Source organism: Alosa sapidissima, chromosome 1 (genome assembly GCF_018492685.1).
Source record: "Alosa sapidissima isolate fAloSap1 chromosome 1, fAloSap1.pri, whole genome shotgun sequence".
NCBI lineage: Eukaryota > Metazoa > Chordata > Actinopteri > Clupeiformes > Clupeidae > Alosa > Alosa sapidissima.
The window spans coordinates 25,820,167-25,845,112 of NC_055957.1; the positions used below are offsets into that span (position 1 = coordinate 25,820,167).

Sequence of the window (24,946 nt, forward strand, 5' to 3'; positions counted from 1 at the left end):
TAATCCCCAACAATGTAACTGTAATCTGATTACACAATTTTTTTATTGTAATCTGGGCTGATTATAGTTACTTGATTTTTGTAATCTGATTACGTAATCCAGATTACATGTAATCCGTTACTACCCAACCCTGTTAATGGACTAGGCTATTTCTGTTGGCACTTCATTGAAATGTTCCGTAGGACCTACGCTACATGTTGCACATGCACTTTAGCATATTTCTCAATATGAAAAGTTCCTTAGACTCACTAGTGGTGGATGTTGATGTTAGAGAAGTTGTTTTTGCTGGTTCCGATGTTAGAGTGTGAAATGTGGTGGGGTCCAAGGTTGCGGTTGAAGTTGGTGTGAGTTCTGATGTTAGTTGTGATGTTGACATAGAAGCAGCTGTTGTGGTGAGTTCTGATGTTAGTTGTGTTGTTGGTGATGTTGACATAGAAGCAGCTGTTGTGGTGAGTTCTGATGTTAGTTGTGTTGTTGGTGATACTGACATAGAAGCAGTTGTTGTGGTGAGTTCTGATTTTAGTTGTGTTGTTGGTGATGCTGACATAGAAACAGCTGTTGTGGTGAGTTCTGATGTTAGTTGTGTTGTTGATGATGAAGGTGACATAGAAGCAGGCATTGTGGTGAGTTCTGAAGTAAAGGGTGAAGTTACAGTGAAAGTTATTCAGAGTACTTTATTAGTATTGATAATCATAACCAGGGACGCGTTTCCCAAAACCATAGTTGCTAACTAAGGTAGCAACTGTGTTGGTTGCAATGCAATTTCCCGTTGCCAACCAACTAAGTTGCTAACTGGTTATCAACTCCTATACATAAAGTTTCATTGGCCGTGCCTTAAAGTTTCACAGATTTCTATCAACAATTTGATAGGCCAAAATTATTTTCATCAGCATTTTATGTAAGTGTTACATAGGAAATATATTAGAAATTATACTAAAGCAAAGGAGCTATTGAAACCGCTGTCTTTGACATTCTAGTGATCCCTGAGAGTTCTCAATGAACCCCTTGCTTTGGCCCCCAGCCTACCCAACCCTTAAAGGGACACCAGGCAAGCCTGATGCTTTTTCTCTACGAAACTCCCCCTCGCTCGGTCTGAAGCTCTTTTCTTTTTCTTTGCGTCTTCCGTCAAGGGTTTTCGCTGCTTCTTCGCTGGCTCTGCCATTATACACACGTTTGCAACAATCTCTAGCGTTTCGTTAGCCTGCCTCTGTGCTGTAAACTGATCCTGCTTCGGTCGGGGGGTAGGATACACCGAACTTGCAAGTGGGATATTCTTCCTACAGGCAGTAGGGGCGGGCGAGAGAGCCTTCATTCGCCCCGTAATGAGTCATTTAATCATATACCGACTTACGAAGATGATTAATTAACACGAAAATGTTGCCTGGTGTCCCTTTAAAATCACTGATTGAAGCCTAGAGTGACTTACTAATCATACTGATCAAACTGTTCTGGTCTCCTTTTTCTCCTCTGGTCCAGGCTATCTTTGTGAAATTAATTTTGTTGAGATTTTCTCAAGAATCTTAATATTTTACATGGTTGTTCCTAATTTTGGATCAAAGAGTTTTAATACAATTATTTGTGTGGACTGTTTCTCTGACATGGAGAGGTCATGTTTTAACTTTCAGTTTCATTGTTACCTAATGTATTCTGACATTTCTCAAGCACTAACTGGAGTTACACCATTAATTTTGTTGTTTGTTCTGTTTACAATGAAAATAAAGTCTTTAAAGTAGGCACTGCAACACCATATTACTCCAAGTGTTGTGACATTTGTTTGTGGCGTACCTGATGATGATGTGGGATTTGGTGTTGATGGTACGGGGGATGTGGTGGCTTCTGAAGCAGATGTTTGTATCAAACCAACTTATTTATCTATCTATAGTCATATTTTAATTGCATTTTAACCAGTCCTAGTTCTGTTTTAAGCTAGACATACAAACTTTAGTGTTAGCATAATTAATTGGTCTTTTGGTGTGCGCTGATTGCTGCCTCATGTGTGAAACACAATCTTGTTTTTATGTGAATCAAAAGAAAGTTTATCTATCTATCTATCTATCTATCTAAAATACTGTCAGTGATATTTTAGGAAGTTGCCATCCAAAAATAGTAGTTATTTTGTGTGGAATCAGCTGTTGCCAATGCGTGTTTCACCTTTCATGGTAACAGTTGATTCTGTTCCGTAGGAATTTGACAGAAAAAATAATTTAATTGAAAAGAAGTTTCATTTTCAATGGCAAAGTATAAGAAATGAATCTACCTCAATCTTGGGCATACTTAAAAAAAATGGATGCTTGTCAAATCAAATTCTCCTGAGGACACCAAGTTATGTTCAGTTCTCATGTGAACATCAGGATACAGAGGCACAATAATGAACAAAACAAATACATATGGGATGACTAACCACTTGTGGATGTCAGTGTTGTGGCATTTGTTTCTGGCAATACTGATGTTGATATGGCATTTAGTATTGAGATTATTTGGGATGTTGTGGCTTCTGAAGGAAATATTGAGGTTGTAGCTGCAGGTGTAGAGGAGGCAGAGATAGAGGCTGATGAAGCCTGTGTTGTTATGGTTACTGATGATGAGGATGGAGATAGTGTCATAGACTGTGATGTTGAAGGAGATGGTTGAGGTGATGTTGTCATGGGTACTGATATTGATGATTGTGCTTGTGTTGAGGAGGAGTCTATGGTAGAGGTTGTCGTTAGTGCTGAAGTTGGGACGCTTTGTATTATTGATGTTATATAAGATAATACACTCATTAAATGTATACATTCAGAAAGAGAAACACCCTGTTTTTCTGGTGAACTGCCTTTCTAACATGTTTGAGTTCCATCTATGAGGAATCAGCTGTTTAGAATGCATGTGTTTGACCTCATATGGGAATGTTTCATTCTGGCCACTAGATTTAAGTAGAATGTTGCTGTACAAATTGCATAATGAGAGTGTGTTATAAATGAGAAAATACTATTGAAGATGAAGATAGAAATAAAACTATAGAAATAAAACTATGCCAACCTTGGTTATAGTTTTGAAAAAAAAAAAAAACTACATTATGGAAATTCTTCTATAGATTCCAAGTTATGTAGAGTGCTAAATTATACACCACAGGTGTACGTCACAAAGGCACCAATAACAAACAGAAAATTATGAAATAAAAATAGATATGTGATGACTGACCATTTGTAAATGTAAATGTTGTAGCATTCGTTTGTGGTGTACCTGATGATGTGGGATTTGGTGTTGATGGTACGGGGGATGTGGTGGCTTCTGAAGCAGATGATGGAGATGTAGCTGCAGGTGTAGAGGAAGCAGAGATAGAGACTGATGGTGAAGCCTGTGTTGTTATGGTTACTGATGATGAGGATGGAGATAGTGTCATAGACTGTGATGTTGAAGAAGATGGTTGAGGTGATGTTGTGATGGGCACTGATGTTGATGATTGTGCTGGTGTTGAGGGGGAGCCTATTGTAGAGACTGATGTTAATTCTGGGGTTGGGGTTCTGGATAAAATGAATCTTGATGTTGAAGATAACTCTGCTAAACACCCTTTTCCCCACAGTGATCAGACTGCTGAACCAGATAATGTGAATTAAATTGAATTGACTCTTTATTTATCAAACCAACTTATTTATCTCTTTATTGTTATATTTTAATTGCATTTTAACCAGTCCTAGTTCTGTTTTAAGCTAGACATACAAACTTTAGTGTTAGCATAATTAATTGGTCTTTTGGTGTGCACTGATTGTGCACACAATCTTGTGCACTGATTGTGAAACACAATCTTGTTTTTATGTGAATCAAAAGAAAGAATTATCTATCTATCTATCTATCTATCTAAAATACTGTCAGTGATATTTTAGGAAGTTGCCATCCAAAAATAGTAGTTATTTTGTGTGGAATCAGCTTTTGCCAACGTGTGTTTCACCTTTCATGGTAACAGTTGATTCTGTTCATTAGAATTTGACAGAAAAAATAATTTCATTGAAAACAAGTTTCATTTTAAATGGCAAAGTATAAGAAATTAATCTACCTCAATCTTGGGCATACTTAAAAAAATGGATGCTTGTCAAATCAAATTCTCCTGAGGACACCAAGTTATGTTCAGTTCTCTTGTGAACATCAGGATACAGAGGCACAATAATGAACAAAACAAATACATATGGGATGACTAACCACTTGTGGATGTCAGTGTTGTGGCATTTGTTTCTGGCATTACGGATGTTGATATGGCATTTAGTATTGAGATTATTTGGGATGTTGTGGCTCCTGAAGGAAATATTGAGGTTGTAGCTGCAGGTGTAAAGGAGGCAGAGATAGAGGCTGATGATGAAGCCTGTGTTGTTATGGTTACTGATGATGAGGATGGAGATAGTGTCATAGACTGTGATGTTGAAGGAGATGGTTGAGGTGATGTTGTCATGGGTACTGATATTGATGATTGTGCTTGTGTTGAGGAGGAGTCTATGGTAGAGGTTGTCGTTCGTGCTGAAGTTGGGACGCTTTGTATTATTGATGTTATATATATATGAAGATAAAACACTCAATAAATGTATACATTCAGAAAGAGAAACACCCTGTTTTTCTGGTGAGCTGCCTTTCTAAAAAGTTTGAGTTCCATGTACCGGTATGAGGAATCAGCTGTTTAGAAGCCTGTGTTTGACCTCATAATGGGAATATTTCATTCTGGCCACTCGAGTTAAGTAGAATGTGGCTGTACAAATTGCATAATGAGAGTGTGTTATAAATGAGAAAATACTATTGAAGATGAAGATAGAAAAAAAACTATGCCAACCTTGGTTATAGTTTTGAAAAAAAAAAACTGTACATTATGGAAATTCTTCTAAAGATTCCAAGTTATGTACAGTGCTAAATTATGCACAACAGATGTATGTCACAAAGGCACCAATAATAAACAGAAAATTATGATATAAAAATAGATATGTGATGACTGATCATTTGTGAATGTAAATTCGTTTGTGGTGTACCTGATGATGATGTGGGATTTGGTGTTGATGGTACGGGGGATGTGGTGGCTTCTGAAGCAGATGATGGAGATGTAGCTGCAGGTGTAGACGTAGCAGAGATAGAGACTGATGGTGAAGCCTTTGTTGTTATGGTTACTGATGATGAGGATGGAGATAGTGTCATAGACTGTGATGTTGAAGAAGATGGTTGAGGTGATGTTGTGATGGGCACTGATGTTGATGATTGTGCTGGTGTTGAGGGGGAGCCTATGGTAGAGACTGATGTTAATTCTGGGGTTGGGGTTCTGGATAAAATTAATCTTGATGTTGAAGATAACTCTGCTAAACACATTTTTCCCCACAGTGATCATACTGCTGAACCAGAGAATGTGAATTAAATTGAATTGACTGTTTATTTATCAAACCAACTTATTTATCTATTTATTGTTATATTTTAATTGCATTTTAACCAGTCCTAGTTCTGTTTTAAGCTAGACATACAAACTTTAGTGTTAGCATAATCAATTGGTCTTTTGTTGTGCACTGATTGCTGCCTCATGTGTGAAACACAATCTTGTTTTTATGTGAATCAAAAGAAAGTTTATCTATCTATCTATCTATCTATCTATCTAAAATACTGTCAGTGATATTTTAGGAAGTTGCCATCCAAAAAAAGTAGTTATTTTGTGTGGAATCAGCTGTTGCCAATGCGTGTTTCACCTTTCATGGTAACAGTTGATTCTGTTCATTAGAATTTGACAGAAAAAATAATTTCATTGAAAAGAAGTTTCATTTTCAATGGCAAAGTATAAGAAATTAATCTACCTCAATCTTGGGCATACTTAAAAAAAATGGATGCTTGTCAAATCAAATTCTCCTGAGGACACCAAGTTATGTTCAGTTCTCATGTGAACATCAGGATACAGAGGCACAATAATGAACAAAACAAATACATATGGGATGACTAACCACTTGTGGATGTCAGTGTTGTGGCATTTGTTTCTGGCATTACTGATGTTGAAATGGCATTTAGTGTTGAGATTATTTGGGATGTTGTGGCTCCTGAAGTAAATATTGAGGTTGTAGCTGCAGGTGTAGAGGAGGCAGAGATAGAGGCTGATGATGAAGCCTGTGTTTTTATGGTTACTGATGATGAGGATGGAGATAGTGTCATAGACTGTGATGTTGAAGGAGATGGTTGAGGTGATGTTGTCATGGGTACTGATGTTGATGATTGTGCTTGTGTTGAGGAGGAGTCTATGGTAGAGGTTGTCGTTAGTGCTGAAGTTGGGACGCTTTGTATTATTGATGTTATATAAGATAATACACTCATTAAATGTATACATTCAGAAAGAGAAACACCCTGTTTTTCTGGTGAGCTGCCTTTCTAAAATGTTTTAGTTCCATCTATGAGGAATCAGCTGTTTAGAATGCATGTGTTTGACCTCATATGGGAATATTTCATTCTGGCCACTAGATTTAAGTAGAATGTGGCTGTACAAATTGCATAATGAGAGTGTGTTATAAACGAGAAAATACTATTGAAGATGAAGATAGAAATAAAACTATGCCAACCTTGGTAATAGTTTTGAAAAAAAAAAAAACCTACATTATGGAAATTCTTCTATAGATTCCAAGTTATGTAGAGTGCTAAATTATACACCACAGGTGTACGTCACAAAGGCACCAATAACAAACAGAAAATTATGAAATAAAAATAGATATGTGATGACTGACCATTTGTGAATGTAAATGTTGTAGCATTCGTTTGTGGTGTACCTGATGATGATGTGGGATTTGGTGTTGATGGTACGGGGGATGTGGTGGCTTCTGAAGCAGATGTTTGAGATGTAGCTGCAGGTGTAGGGGAGGCAGAGATAGAGACTGATGATGAAGCCTGTGTTGTTATGGTTACTGATGATGAGGATGGAGATAGTGTCATAGACTGTGATGTTGAAGGAGATGGTTGAGGTGATGTTGTGATGGGTACTGATGTTGATGATTGTGCTGGTGTTGAGGGGGAGCCTATGGTAGAGACTGATGTTAATTCTGGGGTTGGGCTTCTGGATAAAATGAATCTTGATGTTGAAGATAACTCTGCTAAACACCCTTTTCCCCACAGTGATCAGACTGCTGAACCAGATAATGTGAATTAAATTGAATGGACTCTTTATTTATCAAATCAACTTATTTATCTATTTATTGTCATATCTTAATTGCATTTTAACCAGTCCTAGTTCTGTTTTAAGCTAGACATACAAACTTTAGTGTTAGCCTAATTTATTGGTCTTTTGTTGTGCACTGATTGCTGCCTCATGTGTGAAACACAATCTTGTTTTTATGTGAATCAAAAGAAAGAATTATCTATCTATCTATCTATCTATCTATCTATCTATCTAAAATACTGTCAGTGATATTTTAGGAAGTTGCCATCCAAAAATAGTAGCTATTTTGTGTGGAATCAGCTTTTGCCAATGTGTGTTTCACCTTTCATGGTAACAGTTGATTCTGTTCATTAGAATTTGACAGAAAAAATAATTCCATTGAAAACAAGTTTCATTTTCAATGGCAAAGTATAAGAAATTAATCTACCTCAATCTTGGGCATACTTAAAAAAATGGATGCTTGTCAAATCAAATTCTCCTGAGGACACCAAGTTATGTTCAGTTCTCATGTGAACATCAGGATACAGAGGCACAATAATGAACAAAACAAATACATATGGGATGACTAACCACTTGTGGATGTCAGTGTTGTGGCATTTGTTTCTGGCAATACTGATGTTGATATGGCATTTAGTATTGAGATTATTTGGGATGTTGTGGCTTCTGAAGGAAATATTGAGGTTGTAGCTGCAGGTGTAGAGGAGGCAGAGATAGAGGCTGATGAAGCCTGTGTTGTTATGGTTACTGATGATGAGGATGGAGATAGTGTCATAGACTGTGATGTTGAAGGAGATGGTTGAGGTGATGTTGTCATGGGTACTGATATTGATGATTGTGCTTGTGTTGAGGAGGAGTCTATGGTAGAGGTTGTCGTTAGTGCTGAAGTTGGGACGCTTTGTATTATTGATGTTATATAAGATAATACACTCATTAAATGTATACATTCAGAAAGAGAAACACCCTGTTTTTCTGGTGAACTGCCTTTCTAACATGTTTGAGTTCCATCTATGAGGAATCAGCTGTTTAGAATGCATGTGTTTGACCTCATATGGGAATGTTTCATTCTGGCCACTAGATTTAAGTAGAATGTTGCTGTACAAATTGCATAATGAGAGTGTGTTATAAATGAGAAAATACTATTGAAGATGAAGATAGAAATAAAACTATAGAAATAAAACTATGCCAACCTTGGTTATAGTTTTGAAAAAAAAAAAAAACTACATTATGGAAATTCTTCTATAGATTCCAAGTTATGTAGAGTGCTAAATTATACACCACAGGTGTACGTCACAAAGGCACCAATAACAAACAGAAAATTATGAAATAAAAATAGATATGTGATGACTGACCATTTGTAAATGTAAATGTTGTAGCATTCGTTTGTGGTGTACCTGATGATGTGGGATTTGGTGTTGATGGTACGGGGGATGTGGTGGCTTCTGAAGCAGATGATGGAGATGTAGCTGCAGGTGTAGAGGAAGCAGAGATAGAGACTGATGGTGAAGCCTGTGTTGTTATGGTTACTGATGATGAGGATGGAGATAGTGTCATAGACTGTGATGTTGAAGAAGATGGTTGAGGTGATGTTGTGATGGGCACTGATGTTGATGATTGTGCTGGTGTTGAGGGGGAGCCTATTGTAGAGACTGATGTTAATTCTGGGGTTGGGGTTCTGGATAAAATGAATCTTGATGTTGAAGATAACTCTGCTAAACACCCTTTTCCCCACAGTGATCAGACTGCTGAACCAGATAATGTGAATTAAATTGAATTGACTCTTTATTTATCAAACCAACTTATTTATCTCTTTATTGTTATATTTTAATTGCATTTTAACCAGTCCTAGTTCTGTTTTAAGCTAGACATACAAACTTTAGTGTTAGCATAATTAATTGGTCTTTTGGTGTGCACTGATTGTGCACACAATCTTGTGCACTGATTGTGAAACACAATCTTGTTTTTATGTGAATCAAAAGAAAGAATTATCTATCTATCTATCTATCTATCTAAAATACTGTCAGTGATATTTTAGGAAGTTGCCATCCAAAAATAGTAGTTATTTTGTGTGGAATCAGCTTTTGCCAACGTGTGTTTCACCTTTCATGGTAACAGTTGATTCTGTTCATTAGAATTTGACAGAAAAAATAATTTCATTGAAAACAAGTTTCATTTTAAATGGCAAAGTATAAGAAATTAATCTACCTCAATCTTGGGCATACTTAAAAAAATGGATGCTTGTCAAATCAAATTCTCCTGAGGACACCAAGTTATGTTCAGTTCTCTTGTGAACATCAGGATACAGAGGCACAATAATGAACAAAACAAATACATATGGGATGACTAACCACTTGTGGATGTCAGTGTTGTGGCATTTGTTTCTGGCATTACGGATGTTGATATGGCATTTAGTATTGAGATTATTTGGGATGTTGTGGCTCCTGAAGGAAATATTGAGGTTGTAGCTGCAGGTGTAAAGGAGGCAGAGATAGAGGCTGATGATGAAGCCTGTGTTGTTATGGTTACTGATGATGAGGATGGAGATAGTGTCATAGACTGTGATGTTGAAGGAGATGGTTGAGGTGATGTTGTCATGGGTACTGATATTGATGATTGTGCTTGTGTTGAGGAGGAGTCTATGGTAGAGGTTGTCGTTCGTGCTGAAGTTGGGACGCTTTGTATTATTGATGTTATATATATATGAAGATAAAACACTCAATAAATGTATACATTCAGAAAGAGAAACACCCTGTTTTTCTGGTGAGCTGCCTTTCTAAAAAGTTTGAGTTCCATGTACCGGTATGAGGAATCAGCTGTTTAGAAGCCTGTGTTTGACCTCATAATGGGAATATTTCATTCTGGCCACTCGAGTTAAGTAGAATGTGGCTGTACAAATTGCATAATGAGAGTGTGTTATAAATGAGAAAATACTATTGAAGATGAAGATAGAAAAAAAACTATGCCAACCTTGGTTATAGTTTTGAAAAAAAAAAACTGTACATTATGGAAATTCTTCTAAAGATTCCAAGTTATGTACAGTGCTAAATTATGCACAACAGATGTATGTCACAAAGGCACCAATAATAAACAGAAAATTATGATATAAAAATAGATATGTGATGACTGATCATTTGTGAATGTAAATTCGTTTGTGGTGTACCTGATGATGATGTGGGATTTGGTGTTGATGGTACGGGGGATGTGGTGGCTTCTGAAGCAGATGATGGAGATGTAGCTGCAGGTGTAGACGTAGCAGAGATAGAGACTGATGGTGAAGCCTTTGTTGTTATGGTTACTGATGATGAGGATGGAGATAGTGTCATAGACTGTGATGTTGAAGAAGATGGTTGAGGTGATGTTGTGATGGGCACTGATGTTGATGATTGTGCTGGTGTTGAGGGGGAGCCTATGGTAGAGACTGATGTTAATTCTGGGGTTGGGGTTCTGGATAAAATTAATCTTGATGTTGAAGATAACTCTGCTAAACACATTTTTCCCCACAGTGATCATACTGCTGAACCAGAGAATGTGAATTAAATTGAATTGACTGTTTATTTATCAAACCAACTTATTTATCTATTTATTGTTATATTTTAATTGCATTTTAACCAGTCCTAGTTCTGTTTTAAGCTAGACATACAAACTTTAGTGTTAGCATAATCAATTGGTCTTTTGTTGTGCACTGATTGCTGCCTCATGTGTGAAACACAATCTTGTTTTTATGTGAATCAAAAGAAAGTTTATCTATCTATCTATCTATCTATCTATCTAAAATACTGTCAGTGATATTTTAGGAAGTTGCCATCCAAAAAAAGTAGTTATTTTGTGTGGAATCAGCTGTTGCCAATGCGTGTTTCACCTTTCATGGTAACAGTTGATTCTGTTCATTAGAATTTGACAGAAAAAATAATTTCATTGAAAAGAAGTTTCATTTTCAATGGCAAAGTATAAGAAATTAATCTACCTCAATCTTGGGCATACTTAAAAAAAATGGATGCTTGTCAAATCAAATTCTCCTGAGGACACCAAGTTATGTTCAGTTCTCATGTGAACATCAGGATACAGAGGCACAATAATGAACAAAACAAATACATATGGGATGACTAACCACTTGTGGATGTCAGTGTTGTGGCATTTGTTTCTGGCATTACTGATGTTGAAATGGCATTTAGTGTTGAGATTATTTGGGATGTTGTGGCTCCTGAAGTAAATATTGAGGTTGTAGCTGCAGGTGTAGAGGAGGCAGAGATAGAGGCTGATGATGAAGCCTGTGTTTTTATGGTTACTGATGATGAGGATGGAGATAGTGTCATAGACTGTGATGTTGAAGGAGATGGTTGAGGTGATGTTGTCATGGGTACTGATGTTGATGATTGTGCTTGTGTTGAGGAGGAGTCTATGGTAGAGGTTGTCGTTAGTGCTGAAGTTGGGACGCTTTGTATTATTGATGTTATATAAGATAATACACTCATTAAATGTATACATTCAGAAAGAGAAACACCCTGTTTTTCTGGTGAGCTGCCTTTCTAAAATGTTTTAGTTCCATCTATGAGGAATCAGCTGTTTAGAATGCATGTGTTTGACCTCATATGGGAATATTTCATTCTGGCCACTAGATTTAAGTAGAATGTGGCTGTACAAATTGCATAATGAGAGTGTGTTATAAACGAGAAAATACTATTGAAGATGAAGATAGAAATAAAACTATGCCAACCTTGGTAATAGTTTTGAAAAAAAAAAAAACCTACATTATGGAAATTCTTCTATAGATTCCAAGTTATGTAGAGTGCTAAATTATACACCACAGGTGTACGTCACAAAGGCACCAATAACAAACAGAAAATTATGAAATAAAAATAGATATGTGATGACTGACCATTTGTGAATGTAAATGTTGTAGCATTCGTTTGTGGTGTACCTGATGATGATGTGGGATTTGGTGTTGATGGTACGGGGGATGTGGTGGCTTCTGAAGCAGATGTTTGAGATGTAGCTGCAGGTGTAGGGGAGGCAGAGATAGAGACTGATGATGAAGCCTGTGTTGTTATGGTTACTGATGATGAGGATGGAGATAGTGTCATAGACTGTGATGTTGAAGGAGATGGTTGAGGTGATGTTGTGATGGGTACTGATGTTGATGATTGTGCTGGTGTTGAGGGGGAGCCTATGGTAGAGACTGATGTTAATTCTGGGGTTGGGCTTCTGGATAAAATGAATCTTGATGTTGAAGATAACTCTGCTAAACACCCTTTTCCCCACAGTGATCAGACTGCTGAACCAGATAATGTGAATTAAATTGAATGGACTCTTTATTTATCAAATCAACTTATTTATCTATTTATTGTCATATCTTAATTGCATTTTAACCAGTCCTAGTTCTGTTTTAAGCTAGACATACAAACTTTAGTGTTAGCCTAATTTATTGGTCTTTTGTTGTGCACTGATTGCTGCCTCATGTGTGAAACACAATCTTGTTTTTATGTGAATCAAAAGAAAGAATTATCTATCTATCTATCTATCTATCTATCTATCTATCTAAAATACTGTCAGTGATATTTTAGGAAGTTGCCATCCAAAAATAGTAGCTATTTTGTGTGGAATCAGCTTTTGCCAATGTGTGTTTCACCTTTCATGGTAACAGTTGATTCTGTTCATTAGAATTTGACAGAAAAAATAATTCCATTGAAAACAAGTTTCATTTTCAATGGCAAAGTATAAGAAATTAATCTACCTCAATCTTGGGCATACTTAAAAAAATGGATGCTTGTCAAATCAAATTCTCCTGAGGACACCAAGTTATGTTCAGTTCTCATGTGAACATCAGGATACAGAGGCACAATAATGAACAAAACAAATACATATGGGATGACTAACCACTTGTGGATGTCAGTGTTGTGGCATTTGTTTCTGGCATTACTGATGTTGATATGGCATTTAGTATTGAGATTATTTGGGATGTTGTGACTCCTGAAGTAAATATTGAGGTGTAGCTGCAGGTGTAAAGGAGGCAGAGATAGAGGCTGATGAAGCCTGTGTTGTTATGGTTACTGATGATGAGGATGGAGATAGTGTCATAGACTGTGATGTTGAAGGAGATGGTTGAGGTGATGTTGTCATGGGTACTGATATTGATGATTGTGCTTGTGTTGAGGAGGAGTCTATGGTAGAGGTTGTCGTTCGTGCTGAAGTTGGGACGCTTTGTATTATTGATGTTATATATATATGAAGATAAAACACTCAATAAATGTATACATTCAGAAAGAGAAACACCCTGTTTTTCTGGTGAGCTGCCTTTCTAAAAAGTTTGAGTTCCATGTACCGGTATGAGGAATCAGCTGTTTAGAAGCCTGTGTTTGACCTCATAATGGGAATATTTCATTCTGGCCACTCGAGTTAAGTAGAATGTGGCTGTACAAATTGCATAATGAGAGTGTGTTATAAATGAGAAAATACTATTGAAGATGAAGATAGAAAAAAAACTATGCCAACCTTGGTTATAGTTTTGGAAAAAAAAAACTGTACATTATGGAAATTCTTCTAAAGATTCCAAGTTATGTACAGTGCTAAATTATGCACAACAGATGTATGTCACAAAGGCACCAATAATAAACAGAAAATTATGATATAAAAATAGATATGTGATGACTGATCATTTGTGAATGTAAATTCGTTTGTGGTGTACCTGATGATGATGTGGGATTTGTTGTTGATGGTACGGGGGATGTGGTGGCTTCTGAAGCAGATGATGGAGATGTAGCTGCAGGTGTAGAGGAGGCAGAGATATAGACTGATGGTGAAGCCTTTGTTGTTATGGTTACTGATGATGAGGAAGGAGATGGTGTCATAGACTGTGATGTTGAAGAAGATGGTTGAGGTGATGTTGTGATGGGCACTGATGTTGATGATTGTGCTGGTGTTGAGGGGGAGCCTATGGTAGAGACTGATGTTAATTCTGGGGTTGGGGTTCTGGATAAAATGAATCTTGATGTTGAAGATAACTCTGCTAAACACCCTTTTCCCCACAGTGATCAGACTGCTGAACCAGATAATGTGAATTAAATTGAATTGACTCTTTATTTATCAAACCAACTTATTTATCTCTTTATTGTTATATTTTAATTGCATTTTAACCAGTCCTAGTTCTGTTTTAAGCTAGACATACAAACTTTAGTGTTAGCATAATTAATTGGTCTTTTGGTGTGCACTGATTGTGCACACAATCTTGTGCACTGATTGTGAAACACAATCTTGTTTTTATGTGAATCAAAAGAAAGAATTATCTATCTATCTATCTATCTATCTAAAATACTGTCAGTGATATTTTAGGAAGTTGCCATCCAAAAATAGTAGTTATTTTGTGTGGAATCAGCTTTTGCCAACGTGTGTTTCACCTTTCATGGTAACAGTTGATTCTGTTCATTAGAATTTGACAGAAAAAATAATTTCATTGAAAACAAGTTTCATTTTAAATGGCAAAGTATAAGAAATTAATCTACCTCAATCTTGGGCATACTTAAAAAAATGGATGCTTGTCAAATCAAATTCTCCTGAGGACACCAAGTTATGTTCAGTTCTCTTGTGAACATCAGGATACAGAGGCACAATAATGAACAAAACAAATACATATGGGATGACTAACCACTTGTGGATGTCAGTGTTGTGGCATTTGTTTCTGGCATTACGGATGTTGATATGGCATTTAGTATTGAGATTATTTGGGATGTTGTGGCTCCTGAAGGAAATATTGAGGTTGTAGCTGCAGGTGTAAAGGAGGCAGAGATAGAGGCTGATGATGAAGCCTGTGTTGTTATGGTTACTGATGATGAGGATGGAGATAGTGTCATAGACTGTGATGTTGAAGGAGATGGTTGAGGTGATGTTGTCATGGGTACTGATATTGATGATTGTGCTTGTGTTGAGGAGGAGTCTATGGTAGAGGTTGTCGTTCGTGCTGAAGTTGGGACGCTTTGTATTATTGATGTTATATATATATGAAGATAAAACACTCAATAAATGTATACATTCAGAAAGAGAAACACCCTGTTTTTCTGGTGAGCTGCCTTTCTAAAAAGTTTGAGTTCCATGTACCGGTATGAGGAATCAGCTGTTTAGAAGCCTGTGTTTGACCTCATAATGGGAATATTTCATTCTGGCCACTCGAGTTAAGTAGAATGTGGCTGTACAAATTGCATAATGAGAGTGTGTTATAAATGAGAAAATACTATTGAAGATGAAGATAGAAAAAAAACTATGCCAACCTTGGTTATAGTTTTGAAAAAAAAAAACTGTACATTATGGAAATTCTTCTAAAGATTCCAAGTTATGTACAGTGCTAAATTATGCACAACAGATGTATGTCACAAAGGCACCAATAATAAACAGAAAATTATGATATAAAAATAGATATGTGATGACTGATCATTTGTGAATGTAAATTCGTTTGTGGTGTACCTGATGATGATGTGGGATTTGGTGTTGATGGTACGGGGGATGTGGTGGCTTCTGAAGCAGATGATGGAGATGTAGCTGCAGGTGTAGACGTAGCAGAGATAGAGACTGATGGTGAAGCCTTTGTTGTTATGGTTACTGATGATGAGGATGGAGATAGTGTCATAGACTGTGATGTTGAAGAAGATGGTTGAGGTGATGTTGTGATGGGCACTGATGTTGATGATTGTGCTGGTGTTGAGGGGGAGCCTATGGTAGAGACTGATGTTAATTCTGGGGTTGGGGTTCTGGATAAAATTAATCTTGATGTTGAAGATAACTCTGCTAAACACATTTTTCCCCACAGTGATCATACTGCTGAACCAGAGAATGTGAATTAAATTGAATTGACTGTTTATTTATCAAACCAACTTATTTATCTATTTATTGTTATATTTTAATTGCATTTTAACCAGTCCTAGTTCTGTTTTAAGCTAGACATACAAACTTTAGTGTTAGCATAATCAATTGGTCTTTTGTTGTGCACTGATTGCTGCCTCATGTGTGAAACACAATCTTGTTTTTATGTGAATCAAAAGAAAGTTTATCTATCTATCTATCTATCTATCTATCTAAAATACTGTCAGTGATATTTTAGGAAGTTGCCATCCAAAAAAAGTAGTTATTTTGTGTGGAATCAGCTGTTGCCAATGCGTGTTTCACCTTTCATGGTAACAGTTGATTCTGTTCATTAGAATTTGACAGAAAAAATAATTTCATTGAAAAGAAGTTTCATTTTCAATGGCAAAGTATAAGAAATTAATCTACCTCAATCTTGGGCATACTTAAAAAAAATGGATGCTTGTCAAATCAAATTCTCCTGAGGACACCAAGTTATGTTCAGTTCTCATGTGAACATCAGGATACAGAGGCACAATAATGAACAAAACAAATACATATGGGATGACTAACCACTTGTGGATGTCAGTGTTGTGGCATTTGTTTCTGGCATTACTGATGTTGAAATGGCATTTAGTGTTGAGATTATTTGGGATGTTGTGGCTCCTGAAGTAAATATTGAGGTTGTAGCTGCAGGTGTAGAGGAGGCAGAGATAGAGGCTGATGATGAAGCCTGTGTTTTTATGGTTACTGATGATGAGGATGGAGATAGTGTCATAGACTGTGATGTTGAAGGAGATGGTTGAGGTGATGTTGTCATGGGTACTGATGTTGATGATTGTGCTTGTGTTGAGGAGGAGTCTATGGTAGAGGTTGTCGTTAGTGCTGAAGTTGGGACGCTTTGTATTATTGATGTTATATAAGATAATACACTCATTAAATGTATACATTCAGAAAGAGAAACACCCTGTTTTTCTGGTGAGCTGCCTTTCTAAAATGTTTTAGTTCCATCTATGAGGAATCAGCTGTTTAGAATGCATGTGTTTGACCTCATATGGGAATATTTCATTCTGGCCACTAGATTTAAGTAGAATGTGGCTGTACAAATTGCATAATGAGAGTGTGTTATAAACGAGAAAATACTATTGAAGATGAAGATAGAAATAAAACTATGCCAACCTTGGTAATAGTTTTGAAAAAAAAAAAAACCTACATTATGGAAATTCTTCTATAGATTCCAAGTTATGTAGAGTGCTAAATTATACACCACAGGTGTACGTCACAAAGGCACCAATAACAAACAGAAAATTATGAAATAAAAATAGATATGTGATGACTGACCATTTGTGAATGTAAATGTTGTAGCATTCGTTTGTGGTGTACCTGATGATGATGTGGGATTTGGTGTTGATGGTACGGGGGATGTGGTGGCTTCTGAAGCAGATGTTTGAGATGTAGCTGCAGGTGTAGGGGAGGCAGAGATAGAGACTGATGATGAAGCCTGTGTTGTTATGGTTACTGATGATGAGGATGGAGATAGTGTCATAGACTGTGATGTTGAAGGAGATGGTTGAGGTGATGTTGTGATGGGTACTGATGTTGATGATTGTGCTGGTGTTGAGGGGGAGCCTATGGTAGAGACTGATGTTAATTCTGGGGTTGGGCTTCTGGATAAAATGAATCTTGATGTTGAAGATAACTCTGCTAAACACCCTTTTCCCCACAGTGATCAGACTGCTGAACCAGATAATGTGAATTAAATTGAATGGACTCTTTATTTATCAAATCAACTTATTTATCTATTTATTGTCATATCTTAATTGCATTTTAACCAGTCCTAGTTCTGTTTTAAGCTAGACATACAAACTTTAGTGTTAGCCTAATTTATTGGTCTTTTGTTGTGCACTGATTGCTGCCTCATGTGTGAAACACAATCTTGTTTTTATGTGAATCAAAAGAAAGAATTATCTATCTATCTATCTATCTATCTATCTATCTATCTAAAATACTGTCAGTGATATTTTAGGAAGTTGCCATCCAAAAATAGTAGCTATTTTGTGTGGAATCAGCTTTTGCCAATGTGTGTTTCACCTTTCATGGTAACAGTTGATTCTGTTCATTAGAATTTGACAGAAAAAATAATTCCATTGAAAACAAGTTTCATTTTCAATGGCAAAGTATAAGAAATTAATCTACCTCAATCTTGGGCATACTTAAAAAAATGGATGCTTGTCAAATCAAATTCTCCTGAGGACACCAAGTTATGTTCAGTTCTCATGTGAACATCAGGATACAGAGGCACAATAATGAACAAAACAAATACATATGGGATGACTAACCACTTGTGGATGTCAGTGTTGTGGCATTTGTTTCTGGCATTACTGATGTTGATATGGCATTTAGTATTGAGATTATTTGGGATGTTGTGACTCCTGAAGTAAATATTGAGGTGTAGCTGCAGGTGTAAAGGAGGCAGAGATAGAGGCTGATGAAGCCTGTGTTGTTATGGTTACTGATGATGAGGATGGAGATAGTGTCATAGACTGTGATGTTGAAGGAGATGGTTGAGGTGATGTTGTCATGGGTACTGATATTGATGATTGTGCTTGTGTTGAGGAGGAGTCTATGGTAGAGGTTGTCGTTCGTGCTGAAGTTGGGACGCTTTGTATTATTGATGTTATATATATATGAAGATAAAACACTCAATAAATGTATACATTCAGAAAGAGAAACACCCTGTTTTTCTGGTGAGCTGCCTTTCTAAAAAGTTTGAGTTCCATGTACCGGTATGAGGAATCAGCTGTTTAGAAGCCTGTGTTTGACCTCATAATGGGAATATTTCATTCTGGCCACTCGAGTTAAGTAGAATGTGGCTGTACAAATTGCATAATGAGAGTGTGTTATAAATGAGAAAATACTATTGAAGATGAAGATAGAAAAAAAACTATGCCAACCTTGGTTATAGTTTTGGAAAAAAAAAACTGTACATTATGGAAATTCTTCTAAAGATTCCAAGTTATGTACAGTGCTAAATTATGCACAACAGATGTATGTCACAAAGGCACCAATAATAAACAGAAAATTATGATATAAAAATAGATATGTGATGACTGATCATTTGTGAATGTAAATTCGTTTGTGGTGTACCTGATGATGATGTGGGATTTGTTGTTGATGGTACGGGGGATGTGGTGGCTTCTGAAGCAGATGATGGAGATGTAGCTGCAGGTGTAGAGGAGGCAGAGATATAGACTGATGGTGAAGCCTTTGTTGTTATGGTTACTGATGATGAGGAAGGAGATGGTGTCATAGACTGTGATGTTGAAGAAGATGGTTGAGGTGATGTTGTGATGGGCACTGATGTTGATGATTGTGCTGGTGTTGAGGGGGAGCCTATGGTAGAGACTGATGTTAATTCTGGGGTTGGGGTTCTGGATAAAATTAATCTTGATGTTGAAGATAACTCTGCTAAACACATTTTTCCCCACAGTGATCATACTGCTGAACCAGAGAATGTAAATTAAATTGAATGGACTCTTTATTTATCAAACCAACTTATTTATCTATTTATTGTTATATTTTAATTGCATTTTAACCAGTCCTAGTTCTGTTTTAAGCTAGACATACAAACTTTAGTGTTAGCATAATTAATTGGTCTTTTGTTGTGCACTGATTGCTGCCTCATGTGTGAAACACAATCTTGTTTTTATGTGAATCAAAAGAAAGTTTATCTATCTATCTATCTATCTATCTAAAATACTGTCAGTGATATTTTAGGAAGTTGCCATCCAAAAAAAGTAGTTATTTTGTGTGGAATCAGCTGTTGCCAATGCGTGTTTCACCTTTCATGGTAACAGTTGATTCTGTTCATTAGAATTTGACAGAAAAAATAATTTCATTGAAAACAAGTTTCATTTTCAATGGCAAAGTATAAGAAATTAATCTACCTCAATCTTGGGCATACTTAAAAAAAATGGATGCTTGTCAAATCAAATTCTCCTGAGGACACCAAGTTATGTTCAGTTCTCATGTGAACATCAGGATACAGATGCACAATAATGAACAAAACAAATACATATGGGATGACTAACCACTTGTGGATGTCAGTGTTGTGGCATTTGTTTCTGGCATTACGGATGTTGATATGGCATTTAGTTTTGAGATTATTTGGGATGTTGTGGCTCCTGAAGTAAATATTGAGGTTGTAGCTGCAGGTGTAGAGGAGGCAGAGATAGAGGCTGATGATGAAGCCTGTGTTTTTATGGTTACTGATGATGAGGATGGAGATAGTGTCATAGACTGTGATGTTGAAGGAGATGGTTGAGGTGATGTTGTCATGGGTACTGATATTGATGATTGTGCTTGTGTTGAGGAGGAGTCTATGGTAGAGATTGTCGTTAGTGCTGAAGTTGGGACGCTTTGTATTATTGATGTTATATAAGATAATACACTCATTAAATGTATACATTCAGAAAGAGAAACACCCTGTTTTTCTGGTGAGCTGCCTTTCTAAAATGTTTTAGTTCCATCTATGAGGAATCAGCTGTTTAGAATGCATGTGTTTGACCTCATATGGGAATATTTCATTCTGGCCACTAGATTTAAGTAGAATGTGGCTGTACAAATTGCATAATGAGAGTGTGTTATAAACGAGAAAATACTATTGAAGATGAAGATAGAAATAAAACTATGCCAACCTTGGTAATAGTTTTGAAAAAAAAAAAAAACCTACATTATGGAAATTCTTCTAGAGATTCCAAGTTATGTACAGTGCTAAATTATGCACAACAGGTGTTTGTCACAAAGGCACCAATAATAAACAGAAAATTATGAAATAAAAATAGATATGTGATGACTGACCATTTGTGAATGTAAATGTGGTAGCATTCGTTAGTGGTGTACCTGATGATGTGGGATTTGGTGTTGATGGTACGGGGGATGTGGTGGCTTCTGAAGCAGATGTTTGAGATGTAGCTGCAGGTGTAGGGGAGGCAGAGATAGAGACTGATGATGAAGCCTGTGTTGTTATGGTTACTGATGATGAGGATGGAGATAGTGTCATAGACTGTGATGTTGAAGGAGATGGTTGAGGTGATGTTGTGATGGGCACTGATGTTGATGATTGTGCTGGTGTTGAGGGGGAGCCTATGGTAGAGACTGATGTTAATTCTGGGGTTGGGCTTCTGGATAAAATGAATCTTGATGTTGAAGATAACTCTGCTAAACACCCTTTTCCCCACAGTGATCAGACTGCTGAACCAGATAATGTGAATTAAATTGAATGGACTCTTTATTTATAAAACCAACTTATTTATCTATTCATTGTCATATCTTAATTGCATTTTAACCAGTCCTAGTTCTGTTTTAAGCTAGACATACAAACTTTAGTGTTAGCATAATTTATTGGTCTTTTGTTGTGCACTGATTGCTGCCTCATGTGTGAAACACAATCTTGTTTTTATGTGAATCAAAAGAAAGAATTATCTATCTATCTATCTATCTATCTATCTAAAATACTGTCAGTGATATTTTAGGAAGTTGCCATCCAAAAATAGTAGTTATTTTGTGTGGAATCAGCTGTTGCCAATGCGTGTTTCACCTTTCATGGTAACAGTTGATTCTGTTCCGTAGGAATTTGACAGAAAAAATAATTTCATGGAAAAGAAGATTCATTTTCAATGGCAAAGTATAAGAAATGAATCTACCTCAATCTTGGGCATACTTAAAAAAAATGGATGCTTGTCAAATCAAATTCTCCTGAGGACACCAAGTTATGTTCAGTTCTCATGTGAACATCAGGATACAGAGGCACAATAATGAACAAAACAAATACATATGGGATGACTAACCACTTGTGGATGTCACTGTTGTGGCATTTGTTTCTGGCATTACTGATGTTGATATGGCATTCAGTATTGAGATTATTTGGGATGTTGTGGCTCCTGAAGGAAATATTGAGGTTGTAGCTGCAGGTGTAGAGGAGGCAGAGATAGAGGCTGATGAAGCCTGTGTTGTTATGGTTACTGATGATGAGGATGGAGATAGTGTCATAGACTGTGATGTTGAAGGAGATGGTTGAGGTGATGTTGTCATGGGTACTGATATTGATGATTGTGCTTGTGTTGAGGAGGAGTCTATGGTAGAGGTTGTCGTTAGTGCTTTAGTTGGGACGCTTTGTATTATTGATGTTATATAAGATAATACACTCATTAAATGTATACATTCAGAAAGAGAAACACCCTGTTTTTCTGATGAGCTGCCTTTCTAACATGTTTGAGTTCCATCTATGAGGAATCAGCTGTTTAGAATGCATGTGTTTGACCTCATATGGGAATGTTTCATTCTGGCCACTAGATTTAAGTAGAATGTTGCTGTACAAATTGCATAATGAGAGTGTGTTATAAATGAGAAAATACTATTGAAGATGAAGATAGAAATAAAACTATAGAAATAAAACTATGCCAACCTTGGTTATAGTTTTAAAAAAAAAAAAAAAAACTACATTATGGAAATTCTTCTATAGATTCCAAGTTATGTAGAGTGCTAAATTATACACCACAGGTGTACGTCACAAAGGCACCAATAACAAACAGAAAATTATGAAATAAAAATAGATATGTGATGACTGACCATTTGTGAATGTAAATGTTGTAGCATTCGTTTGTGGTGTACCTGATGATGATGTGGGATTTGGTGTTGATGGTACGGGGGATGTGGTGGCTTCTGAAGCAGATGTTTGAGATGTAGCTGCAGGTGTAGGGGAGGCAGAGATAGAGACTGATGATGAAGCCTGTGTTGTTATGGTTACTGATGATGAGGATGGAGATAGTGTCATAGACTGTGATGTTGAAGGAGATGGTTGAGCTGATGTTGTCATGGGCTCTGATGTTGATGATTGTGCTGGTGTTGAGGGGGAGCCTATGGTAGAGATTGTTGTTAGTGCTGAGGCTGTGATGCTTTGTAATATTGATGTTGAAGACAATACACACAAGAAATGTACATCAGAAAGAGAAACACCCTGTTGTTCTGGTGAGCTGCCTCTCTAAAATGTTTGAGTTCCATCTATGAGGAATCAGCTGTTTAGAATGCCTGTGTTTGACCGTATGTGGGAATAATTCATTCTGGCCACTAGAGTTAAAGGGGTATTCCACCATTTGTGGAAATATACTCATTTTGATTTTGATATGTGGAAATATATTCCCTTGATTTAAATAATTGAGTTTTACCTTTCCCCAGTTCATCCCGCCGTTCTCTGAGTCTGACAGTAACACTTTTAGCTCCAGCTCATTGAATCAGATTAGACCGTTAGCTTATAGCAGAGATGCATGCTAACAGTCTAATCTGATTCAATGAGCTGGAGCTAAAAGTGCTGTACAAATTGCATAATGACAGTTTGTTATAAATGAGAAAATACTATTGAAGATATAAAGAAAACTATGCCAACCTTGGTTATAGTTTTGAAAAGGAAAACTGTACATTATGGAAATTCCTCTAAAGATTCCAAGTTATGTACAGTTCTAAATTACAGTATGCACAACAGGTGTATGTCACAAAGGCACCAATAATAAACAGAAATTTATTAAATAAAAATAGATATGTGATGACTGACCATTTGTGAATGTAAGTGTGGTAGCATTTGTTTGTGTTGTAACTGGTGTTGATGTGATATTGGGTGTTGGTACAGGGGATGTGATGGCTTCTGAATCAGATGTTCGAGATGTAGCTGCAGGTGTAGAGGAAGCTGAGACCGAGTCAAATTATGAAGTCTGTGTTGTTATGGTTACTGATGATGAGGATGGAGATAGTGTCATAGGCTGTGTTGTTTGAGGTAATGTTGTGATGGGTGCTGATGTTGATGATTGTGCTTGTGTTGAAGTGGAGCCTATGGTAGATAGTGTTGTCAGTGCTGCTGGAGTGGAATTGGAATACTTTCATGCACTTTAAAAATGTATACATATTCAGAAAGAGAGACACCCTTTTCCTATTAACATCGTTATGTGGGGTGTGCCATCACGAAATGAGTCCAGTTTGACAACATTGGATGTTTATTGGATATTCATAATCCACAGTCCTTAGGGTTTAAAACAAGGGGTCATTTGTTTAATTCCGTTTAACCAACCCAGAGATATTGTCCAAAATGTGAAGGCTATCTTCATCTAAGCAAAAAAAAACAGTTTTGAGAAAATCAGCTTTAAAGTTTGTGAAGTGTAAATGAGTGCAGCTTCTAAATGCTCGATTCATGCAGGCGGTAAAACTTGTAAGGCATTCTTATAACTTGTGAGGTAGCCTTTAATGTTCGATCAACTTCTGAAGACGACAATGACAAAATAGCCTAATGCTTAATGCATAGCTTAATGTTGTTTTTAAATAGGCCGCCAACTTCCAAACAAATTGAATCGGACCAATTGGCTGCAATCTCCGTGAGGAATCTGGTCAGCAACAACTGTTTAGATGGCTGTTTCTCTTAAATCTCTTGGCTAAAATAGAAACTTTCTTCATAATAATTACGAGTGGATAGCCTATTCATGATGATTTCTTGAAGAGGGCAAAAGCCAAAACACAAAGTTATCAGACCAAAGAGAACAAAAACTTTCCTGTTCTCATGTGCAGCAAGCATATTAAGTGTAAGTATATATATATTCTTTTGATCCCGTGATCAAAAGGGAAATTTGGTCTCTGCATTTATCACAATCCGTGAATTAGTGAAACACACTCAGCACACAGTGAATACACAGTGAGGTGAAGCACACACTAATCCCAGCGCAGTGAGCTGCCTGCAACAACAGCGGCGCTCTGGGAGCAGTAAGGGGTTAGATCCCTTGCACTTCAGCCGTGCCTACTGGTCGGGGTTCCAACTGGCAACCATCCGGTTACAAGTCCGAAGCACTAACCAGTAGTCCACGGCATCCCCTAACTGAACAACTGAGCATCTGAACGAGGAAGAAAAACATCAACTTTATGAAAAATGTAATGCACAGCCTGCACATTTGG

At 36.8% G+C, this 24,946-nt stretch overlaps 1 protein-coding gene across 1 annotated transcript in view; it reads right to left on the reverse strand.

Annotated features, from left to right (window-relative positions):
- The window catches only part of LOC121724658 (mucin-2-like), a 54,863-nt gene that overhangs the window by 15,219 nt on the left and 14,698 nt on the right, over nt 1–24,946 (reverse strand). The window contains exons 20-36 of the mRNA XM_042111377.1: nt 22,586–22,702; nt 20,858–20,929; nt 19,103–19,177; nt 17,297–17,584; nt 16,529–16,816; nt 15,581–15,655; nt 13,812–13,886; nt 12,006–12,293; nt 10,290–10,364; nt 9,478–9,765; nt 8,524–8,595; nt 7,703–7,987; nt 6,705–6,992; nt 5,937–6,224; nt 4,989–5,063; nt 3,223–3,465; nt 2,405–2,686 (exon numbers count right to left, since the gene is read on the reverse strand). Of these exons, the coding sequence (XP_041967311.1) occupies nt 2,405–2,686; nt 3,223–3,465; nt 4,989–5,063; nt 5,937–6,224; nt 6,705–6,992; nt 7,703–7,987; nt 8,524–8,595; nt 9,478–9,765; nt 10,290–10,364; nt 12,006–12,293; nt 13,812–13,886; nt 15,581–15,655; nt 16,529–16,816; nt 17,297–17,584; nt 19,103–19,177; nt 20,858–20,929; nt 22,586–22,702 (3,174 nt within the window). The remainder of the gene's footprint in view (nt 1–2,404; nt 2,687–3,222; nt 3,466–4,988; nt 5,064–5,936; nt 6,225–6,704; nt 6,993–7,702; nt 7,988–8,523; nt 8,596–9,477; nt 9,766–10,289; nt 10,365–12,005; nt 12,294–13,811; nt 13,887–15,580; nt 15,656–16,528; nt 16,817–17,296; nt 17,585–19,102; nt 19,178–20,857; nt 20,930–22,585; nt 22,703–24,946) is intronic.